Consider the following 21810-nt stretch of genomic DNA (forward strand, 5'->3'; position numbering starts at 1 on the left):
ATCCTGACCTGCCGGAGGAATGCAGAGTTGGCATCTGAAGGCACTGGCCTCCCTCCAAGACAGGGCTAAGAAAAGTCTTTTTCTAATTTGTACAATGGTGAAATGTTGACGACAAAACAACAACTCCTAATCCTAGTTTATGGAGGGAAGGCTGTTCTAGCCCTTTAGGCCATGAAATCAAAAAGAGAGAATCAATGGAGTGATCAAATGATGGATTCAGTTATTTCCTGGTTCAGTGAGATGTCAAATAACATCAGGCCTGTATTATATGTTATGTTATTATATATATATATATATATATATATATATATGTAGTGCTGTAGTGCTTTTGCATCTTTTGTCACCAGAAAATCTAGATCTTGATAGATAAAACATATACAATACATGGTATCCAGTTCAATTCATTTCTTGCTCCCAGGAACTGTGTAGTGTGTAAGTGGCTTTCTCCAAAGTAAATATCTATAAAATCTATAGAACATTATATGCTTTGTTTCTACAAGTTTACAAGTGTACAAGTTTTCTTAACCTGGAGCAAAAGTTTCTTAAACACCTAGCCTCTGCAACCTTTGTAGCAGTATATGGTCAACCATGTCAAATGCTTAGGGAAGATCCAAAAACCACAGTCAAGTCCTTATTGTTATTATCCCTGTGTAGTTCTTCTGTGAAATGTGTTACGGAGTGGATGCAGCCTTTTTGATCATTCATTCACCTGAGACAAATCATCACTATTATTGAATTACAACCAGTCATATATAAGGGTGAGTGTACTAGTCTCCATTTCATGCCATTTCATGTACTCTTCTGTAGCACGCCTAAGCAAACCACTTGATTAAACTAGCACGCAAAACCACACACACATACACACAAAACCACACACACACACACACACACACACACACACACACACACACACACACACACACACACACACACACACACACCAGACATGGTGCTGCATCATTGACAGTCTGGGGCGGAGCAGAGTGCAGCATCCCGTTTGGATTAGATCACATCTGATTAGATGACATTACATTAGCGCTATTCCTCATCTAACACACTTTTCCACCTAATGCTGCTGCAGCCTCATTACCCAGGACACAGCCATCGAAAGAAACAATTAGAAAAGCAAGAGCGTCTTTCTCACTTACACACACACATTTATCTCCCTCTAGGAGGTAGTACGCACACCTCAGTGGCCATTTATCAATTAAGAAATTTCTCCTGCTTGATAAGCTAATGGCTGTGAGCCTTAACTAGCATGAGTGTGTGGTTCTGTGTGTATTTTTTCTACCTCCATGTCTTTTGTGTGTTCCAATGTGCGTTTCTACGTGTGAGAAAGGCTTTTATGGTCTCATTCTCTTGCAGTAGTCTTGCATGATGTCTGAGGAATGTCTAATATACAAGTTGGAACAATAGCAGAGCAGAAACAGTGGGGGGAAAATAATGATCTGAACCTCAAGGCCAGATGTCTGCAGTCCAAGTCTCGCCTCATAAAAACTGTACTTCTTGTTCTGGCTTATCAATCGCATCTATTATAAAGCTGTGTATGTAAGTGTGAGTCTGTGCAGGGCTTTGTGCATACAGTCTGTGTGCATACATGGCAACGCCTGTGGGAGTAGAGGACACAGTGTGGGTTTATGTGTGTGACCTGGATGTGTAAGTGGCGAGTTGTGTGACTTTGGGGTACACATCTGTGCATTTGTGGTATGGAGAGGCAATCCGGTGTCCCCCAATGGGACCTATAATATAAATAGGCTGTGTATGGCAATGAATGGGGAGAGACAAATCACTTCTTTGATCCCAAACATTTTTCCACATGTGGCCCTAATCCTCTTCCGTAGAATTGAGCCATGGATTACACATGTGATGATTGTCAACTGAACAGATCATTTTGCAAGTGAAAACAGTCACAGTTTGTTGTATGTTTGTTGTAGCTAGTAAGTAGTAGTGGTTAGTTTCCTGTAAAACCGCTCAGTGAACTACATATCCCGGCAATTTACGTCACCTTGCCTGCTTCTCGGCTTGCTGTGTAGCTAGCTAGCTTAGCTAACGTTATCATTCCTGATGTGTTTTATCCAGCATTTTTATCAGTTGAGAAGCGAAAGAACGAGCAAGATCCATTGCTCGAGTAACGTTACGTTCCAGTACGAAACACACATCCTAGCCCATGGGACCTTCGGGGGAGTAGTCCTTCTAATTACGTATTTTGGCGGTCTTAAACTTCAACGGTTTTATGACTAACTGACGTTCTTCACTTCACGCGAAAATTATCTTTTAAGTTGATTAACGTCATATGTATAATTCATGGCTAAATTCAAACAAATATTCAATCAAAAAATATGTATCTCTCCTCATTCACTACTAAATATATTTTTCTCCCGAAATAAGGTCCCATGGTTGTCCACCGGAAGGGGAGGGACTTTGCCTCTCTATTACACTAGTCTGAACATGAGTGTGTGTGTGTGTGTGTGTGTGTGTGTGTGTGTGTGTGTGTGTGTGTGTTTCTACATAGCTGTGTGTGCGGGCATTCATCTGAAAGAACACAAACATCCAAGTGCCCCAGCATTTGTTTACCCTTTGAACTATTTTTTAATCGCACGATGCGTGTGTGCGTGTATAAAGGATTTGCCGCCGCGCTTGTCGTTGTACAAATGAATGGACACACTAAAGCAGATGGATCAAACAAATAGATACGTCTGTGTCTGTCTCTGTGAACCCAGTGACAGACACCAGAGACAGACGATGACAAAGAGGTGAGATGAAACGGAGAAAAGCTTGTTTTTCAGGAAGCAGGCTGTGGTTTTAACAAGAAGGCAGGAGGGGAAAGATATAAAGAAAAGATACATATTTTGTACACTGTCCATTTAACATTGCACATGTATTGCATGATAGTGCTTCCACTAACATGCTCAACAAGTAATGTGATGAAATACACTTTACTTATATTATTTCTGCCACAAATCCCTTTTCAGCTCCTCCACTCTGATTCCCCTATTATTTCTCCTCATTATTAGTTGCTGTCATCTCATTTAACAGCCAAGCTTAGAAGAGCAATGCTATAACACATTTGAGCTTGTTGGAGATGGATATACTCTTTGATTTATTGCACATAAGGCTGACAAGGATATTGGGTGTTAATGCTAACGTGCTAATCACAGCGGAGCTGAATTGATTGATTTTGAAAGCAAGCGCAGCATCCGCTAGCTTTTCAGTAATGTAACAAATAGTCAAACAAATAAGTGTAAGTTAATGAGTAATCAGTGATGCTATTTTGAATTTAAAGAAACCAACACTGTTACAGTTGGGTGTCATTCAACCCATAATCATTTTATTTATCCTCTTGAACCTCAACCCTATACAAAAATATATGTTATACAAGAAGTGGCTGCCTATACCCTCTACAATGATTGGCCAGGAGTCAGGTCTATTGTAATATTCTATCAAAAATATAATGAAGATATGTATTTGGGAATTATTTAATCCAGCCCCTGTCACGGTAGATAGCTGGGCGTAGAAATGGTCTTAGTTTGTGCTTTTAGTCAGCTAAAGTTAAGGACACTTCAACCATAGAGGTGGCAGATCAGACAACTCTCATTTACAAAAGGTTATTCAGGATTTAGAAGGCAGTTCAAACCTTTTTAGTCATTAGGCAGGGCTTGGCGTTAGTTTTTCTCAGCCAAAGGCTGAAGATGTTTTACTTGCCCGATTGCTAAACTTTCTTGTCCGAAATGGAAAACGTAGACCTAGTTTTAAAAAAAAAAGAATAAAATCAACAGGGATTTGGACTAACTATTATAATTTATTAACATACAAAATATACAATTAATAGGCGGCAGTTACATAGCTGTGATGATTCTAAGTTATTCCTTAGATTACTGGAGGAACGGGTGCTTCAAGGCGTCTGGCTTTTCGCAGCTATTGTGCAGTGTTGGTGCCTTTTGGTGTTATCATGAGCCTCTAGAATGTTGCACCTGAACGCCGTTAATGTAGCCTACAAGGACGATGTGTCATTAAAATGGGTATTAATAAAGCCTTAACTCTATCCAGAATGGCATAATAAAACTGAAAATGACAATACTATGCATGCACTAATATTACGTGGCAAATAAGGGCCTTTTATTTAACCACTTGACTAATACAATAAAATGACACACATATCAAGTTGTGAGGTTGCTGTACCTACGTAGCTAATTGTTCTTACCTACCTAAGACATTTGACAGTTAAGGGGCCTTTCAGACCAAAGGTGGCAAAGGCGCCGTTGCCACCCATTGTTTCATTGAAACCCATTGTTTCCAATGGCGTTTTGATGCATCGAACAAAGTGCGGGTGCAAAAGCAGCAGGCGCTCAAAGTTCAACCTGGTTGAACCTGGTTATGCGCTGAACCCAGCGGCAAGCACAGTGCAAACTGCGTTTTGTCTGAAAGGCCCCTAAATCTTTAGTGCGTAACTTTTTGATATTAATGAACGTCCGTTACATTCAAGCCATTGATAAATGAGTTGCTTCAAAGCTAATTAAGACTATCAGCTCCAACCAACTCTCTCTGTATTTCTCAGTATGGCTATGATCGTCCAGCGACTTTCGCGCGCAGAAACTCAAGTGAAAATAATTACTTCTTCTTAAGAGTCCATCATGTTTTTTTAATCCTCCGTGTCCTCCTTGGCTACTAGCAACTGCGTGGAGGAGGGGTGGGGTCTGTGCGCGTTCACGGAAGGCTTGCATGATGTGGACGGGCCAACAGTTTTATTGTCATTACTTAGAATTCCTCATGGGTGAGACAGAAACTACGCACTATAGCTTTAAGTGATGTCATATTTGGGTTGGGAAATTTTCCAACCAGTGTCAGCTCAACAACCAACTATTGCTGATATAAACTCACTAAACGTCAAGAAAGGAAATATTCTTACGCCCATTTACCTTTTTAAACAAAAAAATACAACCGTATACATTTCTTGGGGACTGTGGCTCATGTGGTACAGCGGTCGTCTGCCAATCAGAAGGTCGGTGGTTCGATCCTTGGCGCTGCAGTCCCATGTCAAAGTGTCCTTGGGCAAGACACTGAACCCCGAATTGCTCCCGATGCTGTGCCATCGGTGTGTAAATGTCTGTGAATGTTTATCTGATGAGCAGGTGGCACCTTGTATGGCAGCCTCAGCCACCAGTGTATGAATGTTTGTGAATGGCGAATGGCTCCTGTACTATGTAAAAGTGCTTTGAGTAGTCGTTAAGACTAGAAAAGCGCTATATAAATACAGTTTATTTACATTTACATAGGCCTGTCACGATAACACATTTTGCTGGACGATAAATTGTCCCAGAAATGATTGCGATAAACAATAATATTGTCGTTCTGAGACCATTTTCATCTAATATAATAATGGCATAATAATGTAGGTACACCTTTTCAAAAAATAAACTTTTATTTGTAAAGAATATTTAACACTGGAACTGGAAGACGTTTTAAATATCCACAATAAATGAACAAAACAACCAAAAACAATAAATAAAATGGACTCTCAGTCTCTGTTAACAGAAAATGCAGTGGAATAAAAACCAAACATAATCAAAAACAATAAATGAAATGGACATTTTTCCGGTCATTTTTATTTACCATGCGATTAATTGATTTATTGCATATTGCAACAGGCCTGCCTTTTATTTTTTTTCACTGAACTAAAGGCCTTCACATACGGGGGTCGTAACGACTAAATTACACGACAATGCAAAATATATAAGCTATTTTATTGAGTTTTCCTTCAGCGAAATACTCCGATTGAATTTCATTCCATCAGGTAAACAGTTACCTGAGTAAGAGTGTTTCTGCTGTTGGTGGTCTTTTTGTGCTAGCCCGCTGAACAAGTCTGTCGTTTTTATACACAAGATTACATTTATTTTTTACTTGCCCGATCGGACATCTGCATGAGGCATTCCACTTGCCCGAACACAGAGTTAACTTGCTCCGGGCAAGCGGGACAAGCGTTATTGTCGAGCCCTGATTTAGGTAGGAGGACTTTAAAGTAGCAGGGACAACAAGGGTGTCATAAGCCAGTGCAATTCCGGTCAGAGACGTCAGGCTCTAAATTATGGTGCAATATGTTCGTCTTGGTGTTGCTGGACCTTCTGTTCTGCCTCAGGGCCTACTGTTGCATTCTGGTCTTATGGGAGTAATGACTTAATACTGAGCAATGACGTGTAAGTGTTGACTTCAAACTCATATATTCTGTCAAGATGCTCTTATTGAAGTTTTCTGTAGACAGTGCTTGTTTTTGACTGCTTACACTGACCACATAGTGAATGAACCCTAGCAGCCTCCTATACTTTAGCCATACACCATTTCATAACCCATGAACTATTTTTTGTAGAAATTGGAAGTGGTACATCATTTGCAAATCACCATTTCAAATGCCACAACCTGCACGCAGGAAATAAAGTGCTCAGTGTCCAATAGTTGCACAAATGCACAGCGACCTGCATCCCGCCAGTAACTCTGATGTGTGGAAAGGTGCGAGGGCCAGTCCATTGCTGCTTGCAGCTTTAATTTAGTTTTTTTCTAGCTGAAATTAAACATATTTTTCCTTTAAATACATATTATGCTCATTTTCAGGTTCATACTTGTATTTCTGGTTTCTACTACAACATGTTAACATGTTTTATTGTTCAAAAAGCACTTTATTTTTCTCATTCTGTCTGTCTGAATTTACTTATATTCACCCTCTTGTCTGAAAAGCTCCATTTTTGCGCCTGTCTCTAAGCCTCCCTCCCGAAAAAAGCTCAGTCTGCTCTGATTGGTCAGCGTTTCTGGGTCTTCCGCATTTGCGGTCTCAGCATTTCTGTACCGTCATTGCTGCCGGGGAATGACTGTAACGGCACTGTAGCGGCACTTTCTACCTAAATATAGTATAGTTGTGACATCCCACCGGTACGGAAGTCCTGACGATTCGTTTAAAGGCACATTTTTTTGAATACGGGCCGTGTGCATTTCTCTGTGGATTGAGCCTTTTGATACTTTCAAAGTATTTATATAGCACCTTGACCTACTTTATATTTCAAAAAGACAAGCAAATCTCACTTTATACAACATGGGACTTTTTAAAGAGATAACCCAAACATGATTTTCAGCTGGAGTTAAGTTAGTCTTAACATAATTTCTCATACTTAACATTAGTGCTATTCTTTGTTTTTGAAAGAAAAATGAAGGTCCATTGCCAAACTCCTGAGTCTAGACATACTGTACCAGATGAAAGCTTTGCTTTAGTTGCTTTAAAGCAGGGATACTGGAGCAACCATTTTCTCATATGACCTGAAAGCAACACCAGTGACAATTTTTCATAATAACCGACTGACTCTGTGTCACTGTTGCTTTGGTGCTCTAGACAAACTGGTGCCGTAATGCAGCATGATGAGCTGTTATTCAACTGGTGATGTGATCTCTGTATTCCTGTCTCTCTGTATCCATGCTAGTGTTGAGTAATCACTGCTTAAACAGTCATGGTGTATAGTGGCAGCCCACCAGGACAGCCTTAATGACACACACTGTGTTTACATTACATTACATTACCTCCTGATTCAGCCTGGGGATGTTTCTGACGCACACACACACACACACACACACACACACACACACACACACACACACACACACACACACACACACACACACAGAGGTTTGTGGCACTATCTTTGTGGGGACCCGTCATTGACATAATGCATTTCCTAGCCCCTTACCCTAACTTTAACCATTACAACTAAATGTCTAACCTTAACCCTTACTCTAACCCTAACCCTAATCCTAAAACCAAGTCTTAACCCTCAAACAGCCCTTTAACCTTGTGGGGTCCAGCATTTTGGACCCACTAAGCTGACCCCACGAATATAGTTAAGCAAGCCCACACACACACACACACACACACTGTAAGACAGGCAGTGACACACACACGCTTTGATGATGGAGAACATGCAAACACAGATCAGGCCCTCAACACCTTTCATCCTCTGTGTCATGTCAGTGCAATGTGTGTGTATGACACCATGTTTGAGTTGTGTAAACTGTGTATTGCATTGAGATGAAAGGCCTCATGAAGCCTGTCTGGGGTGTTACACGGCCCACAGACACACAACACCATTCTCACCGGCTCTTTTCTCCTCGGCGATAATTACCGATACTCGCTGTAGATGTCTGATTTACATACTGTGTCACATTTGGATGTGCCGCGGCTTTTATCTTCTGGCTTGCGTTCTTTCTCTTGTCTGTCTGCATTGCCTGTTTTTCTCTGTTTCTCTGGCACACACACATACAGTACACACCAGTTGTTTGATCTACTGTAGCTGTGAGTGGCAGCCCAATTCTCTGATGAGCTTTGAGCAAACGCCCTAGCCGTATTGCGTTTTGCACACGAGTGTGAAAGAAACAGATTTGTCATATTTGATTGGGGGGAAGCCTATAGCTCACCTGGTAGAGCGCGCGCCCCATGTAGGCTCAGTCCTTTGCCAGAGGCCCGTGTTTCAAATCTGACCCAAGGACCTTTGCTGCATGTCACCCCCCCCTCTCTCTCTCTCTTTTCCTGTCTCTTTTCAGCTGGTTGCTTTCCCCAGCAGGTGTTGTTGCTGTAGTCATAGAAATGCCATGCTAACCCAAGTGCAAATCCAACACTGTTGAAGGAGTTTGAAAGAAAGTGCTCACAGTCAAGCAGAACCAAGGACGTAGAATTTGTGGTTGTAGCATCCGTGACATCACCCATTGCCTTGTAGATTGCTGATTTGAAGCCTTGATATGGCCGTCGCCATCTTGGATTTTTTTTTTGCAACAAAATGTGCCGATTTTTGACGAGAGGCTGGAGCTGGGGAGGATGACGTGGCCAAGCCAATGTGGTTTATGGTTGCAATGGCGCTGCGCTAAGCTCAACGCTAAAGAGGGAAAGTTGCCGATTTTTAACCCTTGAGTCACGCAGTGGAGATTTACCTGCTGCTAAACGATTGCCGGATACTACCTCCATTCATCTGCATGTACGGCAGAACAAAAGATCGGCAAACATTCCCCGCTAACGCTAGCGGTCGCTAGCTAGCTTGGTTAGCAGAAAGCTGAATAAGGCATTTCTATTCCATTATTTTACAGTCTATGAGTAGAACACAATTCATTTTCTTACCTCCTGAAAGGTTTACAGTTTGATGATACAAGGTTTAGACAGGAGCGTGGCACATGTCACAAGCAGGCATTAACGTCTCTTTTCTCTTTGTCTCTTTGTGTCCCCGTCTCCAGCCTGACGAGTTGACCAATGCGTTGGAGATCAGTAACATTGTGTTCACCAGCCTGTTCTCTCTGGAGATGCTGTTAAAGGTTTTGGTCTACGGGCCCTTTGGCTACATCAAGAATCCCTACAATATCTTCGATGGCATCATCGTGGTGATCAGGTGAGCTGCTGAACAGAATTTTTCCCCAAGCCATGAAATGATACAGGGAACACATAACCTGAAGGCCCATATACATACCCATTATTATAGAAGAGAACTGTAAAGCTATAATACAGTCATGTTAGCTTTCCATCCAATGAAACCAACTCAGCCGTGAAAACCAATGCGATATCACTACACACAGTGGTAAAAAAAACAAACTATAAACACTCTCTGAGAGTGATGCTGCAGTCTGTAGTCTGGTAATAAACACGGTCATGACACACCACTAGAATAATGGCTTCTCCATTTCCGAAGTGCTTCACTAATGCTATTTTCCGGAACTTTCTTGGCAGTTAAATGTTGAACAAAAGTGACCTGTTAAGTCTGCCGTGGCATGCCAGGAGATCTCACTGAAACAGGAAATGCATGCTCACATATGTCACTTCTATGGGCTTCAAATATAATAGGGGAATAAAATAAAATATAAAAGGGAATAGAAGCTTCGTGTGTGGTCGTATCCTATGAAAATCACCTTTCTCCATTATAATGTTATCATATTTTTGATTTAGTTGTTTTTTTATAACACTTTCATGCCAATATTCAACAATTCACTGTGCAAATTTTACCACAAAAACACATTTGTTTTCAGTTAATAACTGACTAATTAGTCAGTTTCCCACATTGTTTAATTAACTACAAGTTGTGTACAGTTTTGACCATTATTGTGTGACATGTTAGTGTCGGTAATGAAAGACAGAGACTTTCCTCAAACCAATCGAAATTGATTGTCAAAATAGTTGCCATTTAATTTGATGGTTGACAAATAATCAGTTTATAGATTAATCTTTGTAGCTCTGTGAGTTCTAAGCATGTCATGTTTAGAAATAGTGACGATGGATGTAGTACGAGCATTAGTTCTTCACAACTCTCGGACTGGGCAGGGATCTGGGTTTGAAGAACTTGGATCTAACATGAATGCATGTGTGTGTCTCTCTTCTCTCTGGTCAGTGTGTGGGAGATCGTGGGTCAGCAGGGTGGCGGTCTGTCGGTGCTCAGGACCTTCCGGCTGATGCGGGTGCTGAAGCTGGTCCGTTTCATGCCGGCCCTGCAGAGGCAGCTGGTGGTGCTGATGAAGACCATGGACAACGTGGCCACCTTCTGCATGCTGCTCATGCTCTTTATCTTCATCTTCAGGTAGGCAGAGGAAGAGGGAGCGGCCTTGCATCCTGTCTAAAGCCCTATTCGCATGGGATTAGTATCATCTGGGGACCTTGTGTGATTTAGAAATATATATACTTTTACACGAATACATTTCCCCAATGCATCTCTGTTACACGTTAATACCAAATAAAATCAGAAGGAATTTTTTAGACTGCAAAAAAGCAGGTTTGGCGAATCATTGCTCCTAGATTGCAAGTTAATGCACGCTCCATTCCAGTTGGTGTTGGAATGTCTGTTTGTTGCCAAGCGCCAAAACCATATTCCAAAACTAAAGAAGAGAAGAAAGCATAATAACTGATAGCGTCATGGAAGCGCCTGCTGCAAGCTCTGTCTCCAACGTAAATACAGTTTTGTTTCTGTTTTTCTCTTTGTTAATGTCAAACTTTGAATTTGATTGTTAAGACGGTGTGGAAAGCCTGAATATTATGTTGTCTCATAGGGAAGCTTTTGCTTTTACTGCTAATAATTAAGTTCATTTAATATCAGTAGTACATACATGTCAGGTAGTTAAGACTTTTACTCAAGTAATATTCTGAAAGGTGACTTTAAAGCTGTAGTGCGTAGTTTCTGTCTCCCCATGAGGAATTCTAAGTAATGACAACACCACTGTCATTGGTGGTGCATCCACATGAGACAAGTCTTCTGAACATAGCCGTACTGAGAAATACAGAGAGAGTTGTGTGGAGCTGATAGTCTTGATTAGCTTTGTAGCAACTCATTTGGCAATGGGTTGAATGTAACGGACGCTCATTAGTATCAAAACGTTACGCATTAAAGCTTTAACTTCTAACAAAGTAATTTACTGGTAAGATACTGGTAACTTTAAGTATTGCTTTCAAGTACCTAATACAAGACTGCTCAAAAAAACATACATGTATTGATCTTACAATCTTATGAAAAGATGAGCTGTCTAGTCCTTGTTGCAGGAGGAACAACATCAAATCAAGTTAAAATAGAAAACAGTCGGGGTAAACTAAAGGGAGTTTGATCAGTGACCGTGGAACTAATTCTGCAGATGGTGAGCACAAATTGTGTGGAATTAAAGTCCATTGGTAGATTAGTACGTTGTGACCCAAAGAGCAGAGGGAAGCAGAGCTCAGCACAGATATGTGACAGGAAGAATGAGATCAGTCGATGGGATGACAAGACAAAGTGATTCCTTGTTTTCCTCGGCAACTCTTCTTTCTGCCTGGTTAGGCCTGTGGCTGAGCTCAGCAAAATCCAATGGGTCAAGGTTCCGTGCACTTGTCTGACGCGCAAGCAGACACACCATATCATTAAAGAAAAAATGCAATCAATGTTTTTTTCTTTTTCTTTTTAGAGCTTTATTGATGAAATAAGAGCAAATGTGCAGGGAACTATCAAAAAGACTTCATTGGTTTCTTTCAAAAATGAGTAATTTTCCTTAAAGCCCCTGGAAACTTAGCCTCAGATCTAAAATATTTCTCTATAGCATTAAAGTTTATTACATTACGACAAGCCATTTTTGGCAAATTTTGACAGCCCTAGCATGCAGTAATGTCAAACACCTACTAGTGACTGTATTAGAAACAATAATATAATGTCATGAACTGGCCTAAAGTCAGTGACAAAAAAAAGGAATAACACATTAAATACAACAAATTGAATGGATTATGTTGACCAGGAAGGTCAGTAGATTAGTGTAGCGTGCGATGGGTGCAAACAAAACACAAAACCTTGCAAAGGAGCATTGAAGCTGTTCTGGAGGCTCGCTGTGGAACAACACCTTATTGAGACACCTACTGGTGTTACTGGTGACACTTACACCTTACTGGTTTTTCCTTTAATGTTTTCATCTGTACTTTATTAACTGCAATTTTAATTGCTACTCTTAAAACCCCCAAAAATCTCTACTCACAACCAAAAATTAGTTAAACTCTTAAAGATGCAGTAGGTAAAACTTATAAAACTAACTTTCTGTCATATTTGCTGAAACTGACCCTATGTACGAGTAGAACTACATTAAGCAGGTAATAAAAAAAAGAATCTGGCTCCTCTGGCACCACCTACAGCCTGTAGTGCGATTTGCAAAAATCCACCGCTCCCTGTTCTGATTCACCAATCAGGGCCAGCGGGGGTGTCTAACTGCGTGTCAATCACTGCTCAGGCACATGCATTCATTCTCCCTTGTGGAGGGAGGGGCTTAGGAGACAGTTTGGGCTTTAGCAGAAAGGGGGGGAGGGACTGAGAAGTTGTCGATGTTCAAATTCTTCGGCTAAGTCCTGGATCTTCACAATCCTACCTACGGCACCTTTAACTGTGTGTGTGTGTGTGTGTGTGTGTGTGTGTGTGTTTATCCCTTGTGCGGTTTATCTGTGCATGTGCTTCATTTCAGCAGCTTGTTGGGATGTGTGTACATGTGAGTGCACATTTGTGAGGGTATGCATGCGCTTGAGCGGAGTCACACATACACAAACACACACACAGATTTCCGGAGGCCTTGCATATTCATATATAAACAGCCTCTGATTTGAGTGAAGAGTTGCCAAGTTGACACAGCAGAGGCCTGTTCATTGATCCCTCAGCTCCAGTTGAGCTTCAGTGTTTGTGTTTCTGAAGAAAAGATTGCTGGTTCATAATAATAACACCCCGATTAGCTGTCTTACTGTACAGTATGTAGCAGTGATCTTTCTTTCTTTCTTTCTGTTTGTCCTGTTAAGAATAGTGTAATGAGTAATGATGACATTCAGTGTGCTGTTATCTTGCTTCTGCTTGACAAGACTTTTATCAACACTTAGCATATTGCTAATGACATAGCAATCTTCCATTATTTGTCTCATCTTTTTCCTTTATTCTTCTTTCCTTTATTCTCTTCCCTATCTCCTCTCAAACCACTCTATTTGTACATGTTAAACTGCTAAAAGTACCCATGCTACCAAGTCTACCATAGCTCTCTAGACTTGGTTACATGGATATATAGTAAAACAAATTCTAAAGCTATTTATTAAAGACCTTATGACTTCCCAGAGCCTTGTCATCAGAGTGAGGTTTCCAGGCAACCAGCAGAGACACTGCACAAACAACCACGTGGAAGTATAAACATTGATAGCCAGGAAATAGTTACACTAAATACTAGCTGTGTCTAAAACCACAAACAGTTTCCCCCTGCTTCTAGTCGTTTTGCCAAGCTATGCTAATCAGCTCCCAGCTCTAGTCTCGGAAAGAAAACTAATATTGTTGAACTAATTCTTTAAATTCAGTCACAGTATTACTTAATCTCAGTGCTGCAATTTGACAGGGTCGACCACAACATATTACTAGACCGACTGGAAAACTGGCTTGGACTCTCTGGCACAGTACTAAACTGGTTTAAATCCTACATAAAGAATAGAGACTACTTTGTGTCTACAGGTAATTACACATCTGAACAGACAAATATGACATGCGGAGTTCCCCAAGGCTCCATTCTGGGGCCTCTTCTGTTTAACATCTACATGCTTCCACTGTCTCTGAGTATGGAAAACAACAAAATAAGTTACCATAATTATGCGGACAACACACTGATATGTACATAACCATATAAACAGGGGACTATGGTCCAATACAAAACAATGAGTAAGTGCATTGAAGAAATCAACAAATTAATATGCAGAACTTTTTAAAATTAAACAAAGAAAAAACTGAAATGTTTTTCAAGCCAAAGAGGAACAATTAAAAGTCTGCGCTCAGCAAAGCCAGAAATCTTGGTGGAGTCATGGACTCAAACCTGAATTTCATCAGCCACATTAAGACAATTACAAAGTCAGCCTACTATCACCTTAAGAATATATCAAGGGTTAAAGGACTTCTGTCCAAGCAGGATTTGGAAAAACTTGCCCATGCTTTTATCTTCAGTAGACTCGATAACTGTAACGGTGTCTCCCTAAAAAAATCAATTAGACAGCTGCAGCTAATTCAGAACGCTGCTGCTCAAGTCCTCACTAAGACCAAAAAAGGGTTAGGGTTACATCACTCCAGTTCTGAGGTCTTTACACTGGCTTCTTGTTTCTCAAATAACTGATTTCAAAATACTTCTGTTGGTTTATAAAGCACTGAATGGTTTAAGGCCAACATACATTTCTGATCTGCTACTACATAATAAACCATCCACACATCTCAGGTCTTCTGGGTCAGGTCTGCTGTCAGAACTAAACACAGAGAAGCAGTGTTCAGTTTTTATGCACCACATACCTGGAACTAATTCCCAGAAAACTGCAGGTCTGCTGCAACTCTCAGTTCTTTTAAATCATGTAATTGTTAATTAAAAAATAAAAGTTATTTATAGTATCAAATCATAACAAGAGTTATCTCAAGACACTTTACAGATAGAGTAGGTCTAGACCACACAATATAATTTACAAAGACCCAATAAGTCCAGTAATTCCCAAGAATTCCAGTAATTACCCCAAGAGCAAGCATATAGTGTGACAGTGGCGAGGAAAAACCTCCTTTTAAGGAGAAACCTCGAGTGGTGAGGAAAACTTCCTTTTAGGGAGAAACCTCGGACAGACCCAGGCTCTTGGTGGGGGGTGGCTGACAGTGCCGGTTGGGGGTGTGATGAACAGTGGCAATAATAGTCAGTTTGACTATAAATGGTAGTTGTAGTAGTTAATGGCGTAGCAGGGCATTACAAAGTGTAGCAGGGTACTGCAGGGCATAGCAGGACGTAGCAGGGCATAGCAGAACGTAGCAGGGCACTGCAGAGCGTAGCAGGGCACTGCAGAGCGTAGCAGGGTGTAGCAGGGCATAGCAGGGCATAGCAGGGCACGGAGCAGGACCACGGCGACAGCTGCAACCATGATTTAGTCCAAGGAAAACTGCTGTGCGAAAAAAACATAAGGACTCCGGGGAATAAGCTCCCCAGAGCTAGGTTAGTAACAACCATTTCTGGGACATGGATGCACACAGATGGAAAGAGCGAGGAGAGAGGAGCTCAGTGTGTCAAAGGAAGTCCCCCGACAGTCTAAAACTATAACAGCATAATTAAGAGCTGGTGCAAAGCAAACCTGAGCCAGTTCTATAAGGGTTGGTAGATGAATCTGACGACTATGAAGAGAAGCAGTAACTTTTATTCTTCTATTTAATACTTGTCTTATTCTATTCTAGCTTTTCTATTGTTCTCTTTTACAAATGTTAATCGTTTTAACTGCTCTTTAATGTTTTATGTAAAGCACTTTGAATTGCCTTGCTGCTGAAATGTGCGATATAAATAAAGCGGCCTTGCCTTCATTTCCAAAGTAGTACATACCTAATACCTTTTCGTGCCTTTGTTTGTAATGCCGATGATCTCATTTTGTTTGAATGAGTATAAAGTGTCATTGACATGGTGTGTGATGCTCTCCATGGTGCTGAATTTAACCTGACATAAGCACTCCATTTGCACTCCCATTCTTGGCAACATTACTGCCACAGTGCATTATGGGCCAACTTGCCTGACTGACAGTACTCCATGTATGATGTTATTGTTTAACTTGTTTTGGTCATAAAACTAACGTGTGAATGCTATATTTATATTTAGTCCCCTGGGCAGAAATTACCATTCATGCTCAGTACATACTGCCTCAGCTGTCTCACAAGCAGCAGGTATAATTAGTATGGTGGAGTCAAAACAAGTCTTTTCAGCGTGTTTATTTCTGTTTATTTGCACTGTATCTAATGGCTTGGCCTGATGTAAACATTTACCCCTCTGTTTCCTGTTTGTTTTCTCCTGGCTCCCCCTCCCTCTGTGTCAGTATCCTGGGGATGCATCTGTTTGGTTGTAAATTTGGATGTGAGGCCGATGGAGACACTCTGCCAGACAGAAAGAACTTTGACTCTCTTCTCTGGGCTATAGTGACAGTCTTCCAGGTGAGCATAAACTATTTTCTACTCTTTTAAACACTAACATTTCACTTTGTTATGGCCAATTTAGCTGCAGCTTTATGCCTGACTTCACAGTGTGTTGAGATAGTTAAAAAATCAGCAGCAGCATGACCTTAAGGTATGCAAGTTCATCTACCATCTGGAAGCTTGAACTTCCTGTGTGATCACACTGCAAACTTGAAGAGTCCTTAAGCAGTCAACATCTTCCTGCTCCATTGGTGCTGACTGAACTTGTCCCTATTCAGAGGCTGAAAAGACAATTACTTCCTAATAAATAAAATATATCAAATCAAATATTCCTCTTCACTCTCCCTCCCTGTATGGCCTTTATCTATCTTCCTCATTTTCTTCCACTCTGTCTAATTTCCATTTCCATCATAGAATGTAAAATAATGGTCCAAGCTTCCTCGTCTGAAATTTAAGCAATAACGCAAGTGGCTTAAACCTTCTAGCACGAGGCGACTCCACCGGTTGCAAAATGAAGTCAGTTTCTATTGAAGTCTATGGAAAAATGACCCTACTTCTGCCATGATTGATTAGCTTAAAGTCTTTTTTTCATAATGAGTTTATGGTCTCAAAGTCTTGTTTCAAGTCTTCTTCAATACAGCATTTCATTTTGTAAATTATGGTCCCATTTATTTTAAAAATGGAAGATAAAGCAGGGTTAGCTGGTAACTTAAGGGAAAGTTTGCAGATTTTCTGTTCTGCCGTACATGCACTTGCTTCAAAAGAGTTGAAAATAGAACTTATAAAACTTTCCCCCTTTGGCGTTTATTTTTGCCAAATTCAAGGCTTCAAAAAGGCAGTCCACAAACCAATGAGTGATGTCATAGCGGCTTCGTCCACAATTTTACAGTCTATGATTTCCATGTATCTTTACGTAGGTTAAAGTGCTCATATTATGCTTTTTGGCTTTTTCCCTTTTCTTTATTGTGTTATATATATCTTTGTGCATGTTATAGGTGTACAAAGTGAAAAAGCCCAAAGTCCACCCCAAAGGGACTTACCATCTCCAACAGAAAACACTGTTCACAAACTGCTCCAAACAGCTCTAAACAGAGACAGAGACAGAGACAGAGACAAACGTGCGTCACTTTGTAACACACGTTATAATGCTCGCCTAGCTGCTAGCGTGGCACGCCCTCATACTCTGCTTCTGACTAGCTAGTAGTCCCTACCTAGCTACTGCGCTTGTGTGACTCCCAACAAAGATGGAAGAGAAGTGAGATGTCTCACTCTATAGCTAAAACAGACAGCTCAACACAAAAGAAGAAGAAGAAGGTGAAAAGAGGAGCTGCAGCAATGTGCAGTACAACAAAAATATGGAGTTTGTTTTTCAAAATTAAACCATGTAAACCTATTCTGATATAACCTCTAAATACAATTATGAAGCTGAAAATGAGCATAATATGAGCACTTTAAGAAGGTCTGCCTCTTGCAGGTTTCCTTCTGTTAGTGATTAGGCTTTCTGTCGGGTCTAACCATTCACCCATTATCTATCTATCGTGCTTTATAGTATTTATCAGCCTTAATATAGGACCCGTGTATAATTCAGTGTAACATCTGATCAGGGACGATGTAGAATGTCAACATGTCACGCTGCACTGTACTGACATCTCTGTTACACATGGATGGTTTACAGCAGCTTCCCTTATCCATTGTACATAGTCATGGAAGCTTTTACAATTCAGTGTTGTGTCCTTTTAAATGAAAAACCTGCGGTGCATAGAATGCATTTATATTTTTGACATAGAAATACAAGACATACTGTACTTACTAGAACTTAAACTTCATCAACACACAACCTCTGAAATATCACAGGATTTAACCGTTTCCCTGAGCAGCGGTTGTCCAGCTTGAACAAGGCACTTCAAACTTGTCAGTCTTGTGATGTGTTTGTGTGGTCTTTTTCCTCTCCTCTCCTCCAGATCCTAACCCAGGAGGACTGGAACAAGGTGTTATATAACGGCATGGCCTCCACCACTCCTGTCGCCGCCCTCTACTTCATCGCGCTCATGACCTTTGGCAACTACGTCCTCTTCAACTTGCTGGTGGCCATCTTGGTCGAGGGTTTCCAGACCGAGGTAAAATGTTGCTGGCCACACATGCACAAAACTACTAAACAACCATCTTAAATTATCCTTCTCAAATCAAATCCTATAGGGCAATTCAAAGTTTTGTCACTCACAGGCTCAGATTGTTATGCCAAGTGTCTGACAACATTATGGAAAGAGTAAAGAGTCAAATCTTTTTAAAATGTTTAACTAGAAACAGCACAGAAATTGCCATAGCCATAGCCATAGCCATTGCCATCGCCAAACCCACCAGACTCCATTGAAATAAACAATACTTTTAGCGTGTATTTGGGGTTTGTTTCGACCAAACAAGAGTGGGGATTGTTGGAAGAGTGGAAAGACAAACCAAGACGGCTTTTGATAGTATTATTTTGTTTCTGTCGACTTTAAATGAAGTGTGTCTTACGATGATGACAATTACTGTTTATTTAAATGGAGTCTGGTAGGTTTGGCGATGGTGATTTAGGGGAATGTTACATGGTAAACAAAAAGGATTTTACTCTTTAACAAAAAGGTCGACCTCTGTAGGGATCCTTTCCATATTGTTGCTAGACACTTACAACAATAATCTGACCATCTCAGTGGCAAAAAACTGCACTTTTCGTGGATGGAAATTGAAGGTGCGCAATTGCCCATTAGCAGGATCAAAAACATAGGAAAATAGGGTCCAGGTTAAAAAAAAGTTGCCCTTTAAATGCAGGTCAACTTGTTGAATGTGTCTTACTTCCAGGTCTTACCACAAATGATTTCTGTAGAGGGTAAAAGTGATTTATATAAAACCAGCTTTAATATATTTGTATCATTACTCTGCCCTGCTTATTTGTTGTATTAGAAAAAAAATTGGTTTTAAGACTGGAACATGAGGCCAAATTACTCAATGAGGTGTTTATTTTTTATTGCAGGCACAAAAAACGTTAGCGGATGGATGTCCACGCCCACACATCCATAACAAAAATCACACTGTATTATTTCATTAACCTTTACCTATTCTTACACTCTCTGCAGCGGGTTATTTGAGGACATGAAAACACTAGTTTCAGCGTTTCATTTTTCCGCTCCTTTTTCATCTTCATCTCGCTGTCAGCCTCTTCTCCTCCCACTCTTTCCCACTATCTCAGCAGTCATCCTCATTAGTGTTCTGCTTATTTGCCAATACGTTCATGCCATAAAGCACATCATAAGAAAACTATGTCTGCTGGACTAGACGGTGCATCAGCCCACATCCCCTGTTTCATCAGTCTTATGCTTGGATACCTTCTTTTCATGCCCCCCCCTGATCTTTCCCCTCTTTAGTACAACTCTTCATATGACATAAAACTAAAGTGTAATGTTCTTAACCCCAGCACCATGTTAGTGGTTTTTCTCTGAGACAGAAAAGGGCAAGAAACTGGTAGTGTTTAGTTTCCCTGAACTTTTTTTGGGGGAGCAAAGAGGTTGAAACTCATTGAGCGACATTTTTTACTTGTCAGCCCATTTGTAGCATACAAGTCTTTATTTGAGACGGATAGAGCGACTGAGAGAAAGAAACAGAGGGTGAGACGAGAGTAAATCACATGAGTATTCAGCCTATCTCTGGCTGTCTACTTGTCTTCCCCCTCTCGTTCTTCGTTTAAGCACCTATGCTTTGATCTTTGACGTTCTTTGGCTCTTGGGCTAAGAGGAAAGAGAATAGATGAGGGGCGGCAGGGGGAGAGGTTGACAGTCTCATAAAATATGGATTCATTTCAATGGGCTTCTCCTCCTATTGTGCTTATCTGCTGTACAAATATGAAGTGCATGACTTTGGTAAATGGAATCACATAGGAGGTGGGAGGCAATGACCAAAGCTGTTTAAGAGGAAGGCTTTACATGCAGGCCAAGACCGAAATGAATGCATGTCTGGTGACTTCTTAAAGTCCAACTGACATCAGTTTAATACATCCTTGTTCTTTTTGACTTGTGTTATTTGGGCAAAATTGTAATTAGCAAAAGGAACATTTGTATTTTTTGCTGTGATAGCACCCCTTTTAGTAGTGTTTACCAGGCAGTGTGCATTTATGGTACCATCTGACAATATTGGTACTGTAATTTGATCGGTGCGGCATCTGTGTCGACCTAAAGATATATAGTATATATATATATATATATATAGTTCATAATATCACTTAAATTCCAACGGCCCACTTAGAGAGCTAACGTTGTTAGCCGTTGCTTAGCTCCATCTGTGATTTGAGCACTTTCTACATTTTTCCCTACATTATTCCGATTCATGATTTGAATCATGATTCAAAACACTGGGTAACATACGGAGTGCCGTGGTTAAAGGACTTCATTTGCAGTGAGTTTTGACACTGTTCATTTGCCATCACCACAGCTGTATCCATGAAAGAAAGACAGCTAAGGCTAGCTAGCCTCCCTGGATCCATGAAAGAAAGACAGCTAAGGCTAGCTAGCCTCCCTCCTTTCTACAATGTAGGATGAACACAGCACTGATGCTGTGTCTCAGTTCAGATACTTGTGTACGGATACTTGCGTACACTATGTACTCACTTGTATAGTGCGTACATTTCAACAGGGTAAAATGTCCGCCATGCACTGACTGGAAATTACTCTTATAATTATTATTATTATTAATGGTAAATTGCAGCCAGGCAGAGTATTGCCTCCACCTATTGTCGCCCGCCAAAATATATACCGTCTTGTTTTTTCACTATCTGACTACAGTATAGTGGTATATATAAATAAAAACACATGTTGTTGCAGTTTCCTCCACAGAAGTTTTTTGCTTTGTAGCAAAGATGGCGACTGTTGAGGGCAAGTAGTGTCTAGCATTTTGCTATAGCCTACTCTGTCAGTGTGAATACTATGCACTTAAAATAGAAAGTGTAGGTACAGATGTGCGCGAATTGAGACACAGCATGAGTGTGCAGGAGCTGGCAACGACTCAGCCGTTTTTAATAAAGACATGAACAAAAAGAAACGACTAGTGGCAAACAATGCTAACGCTAAGAAGCTAGGTTAACTAGCTAGCTTTTTTTTGTGCCTCTTTTAGCTTGTTGTTTTGGGTTTACCGGCCTGCAACTTTGCTATTTTGGTTCAGACACATCTATCTGTCTCATAGTCTCATTTTCAGCTGCAGCAGACAGATATTCTTTATTTTTAAAAAAAGCTCTAAAAACACCAAACTACGCTACCGTTAACACATACATATACACACTCATACACAAACACGACCAAATGTAGAAACCCCTTAAGGTCTATTAGCTCTGTGCTCTGTTCTCCCC

At 40.6% G+C, this 21810-nt stretch overlaps 1 protein-coding gene across 1 annotated transcript in view; it reads left to right on the plus strand.

Moving 5' to 3' along the window:
• The window catches only part of cacna1g (calcium channel, voltage-dependent, T type, alpha 1G subunit), a 242460-nt gene that overhangs the window by 104969 nt on the left and 115681 nt on the right, over window positions 1-21810 (plus strand). Inside the window, exons 9-12 of the mRNA XM_078279988.1 lie at window positions 9256-9407; window positions 10398-10583; window positions 16343-16457; window positions 18401-18556. Of these exons, the coding sequence (XP_078136114.1) occupies window positions 9256-9407; window positions 10398-10583; window positions 16343-16457; window positions 18401-18556 (609 nt within the window). The remainder of the gene's footprint in view (window positions 1-9255; window positions 9408-10397; window positions 10584-16342; window positions 16458-18400; window positions 18557-21810) is intronic.

This window comes from Sander vitreus, chromosome 21, assembly GCF_031162955.1.
Source record: "Sander vitreus isolate 19-12246 chromosome 21, sanVit1, whole genome shotgun sequence".
In the NCBI taxonomy this organism is placed as follows: domain Eukaryota; kingdom Metazoa; phylum Chordata; class Actinopteri; order Perciformes; family Percidae; genus Sander; species Sander vitreus.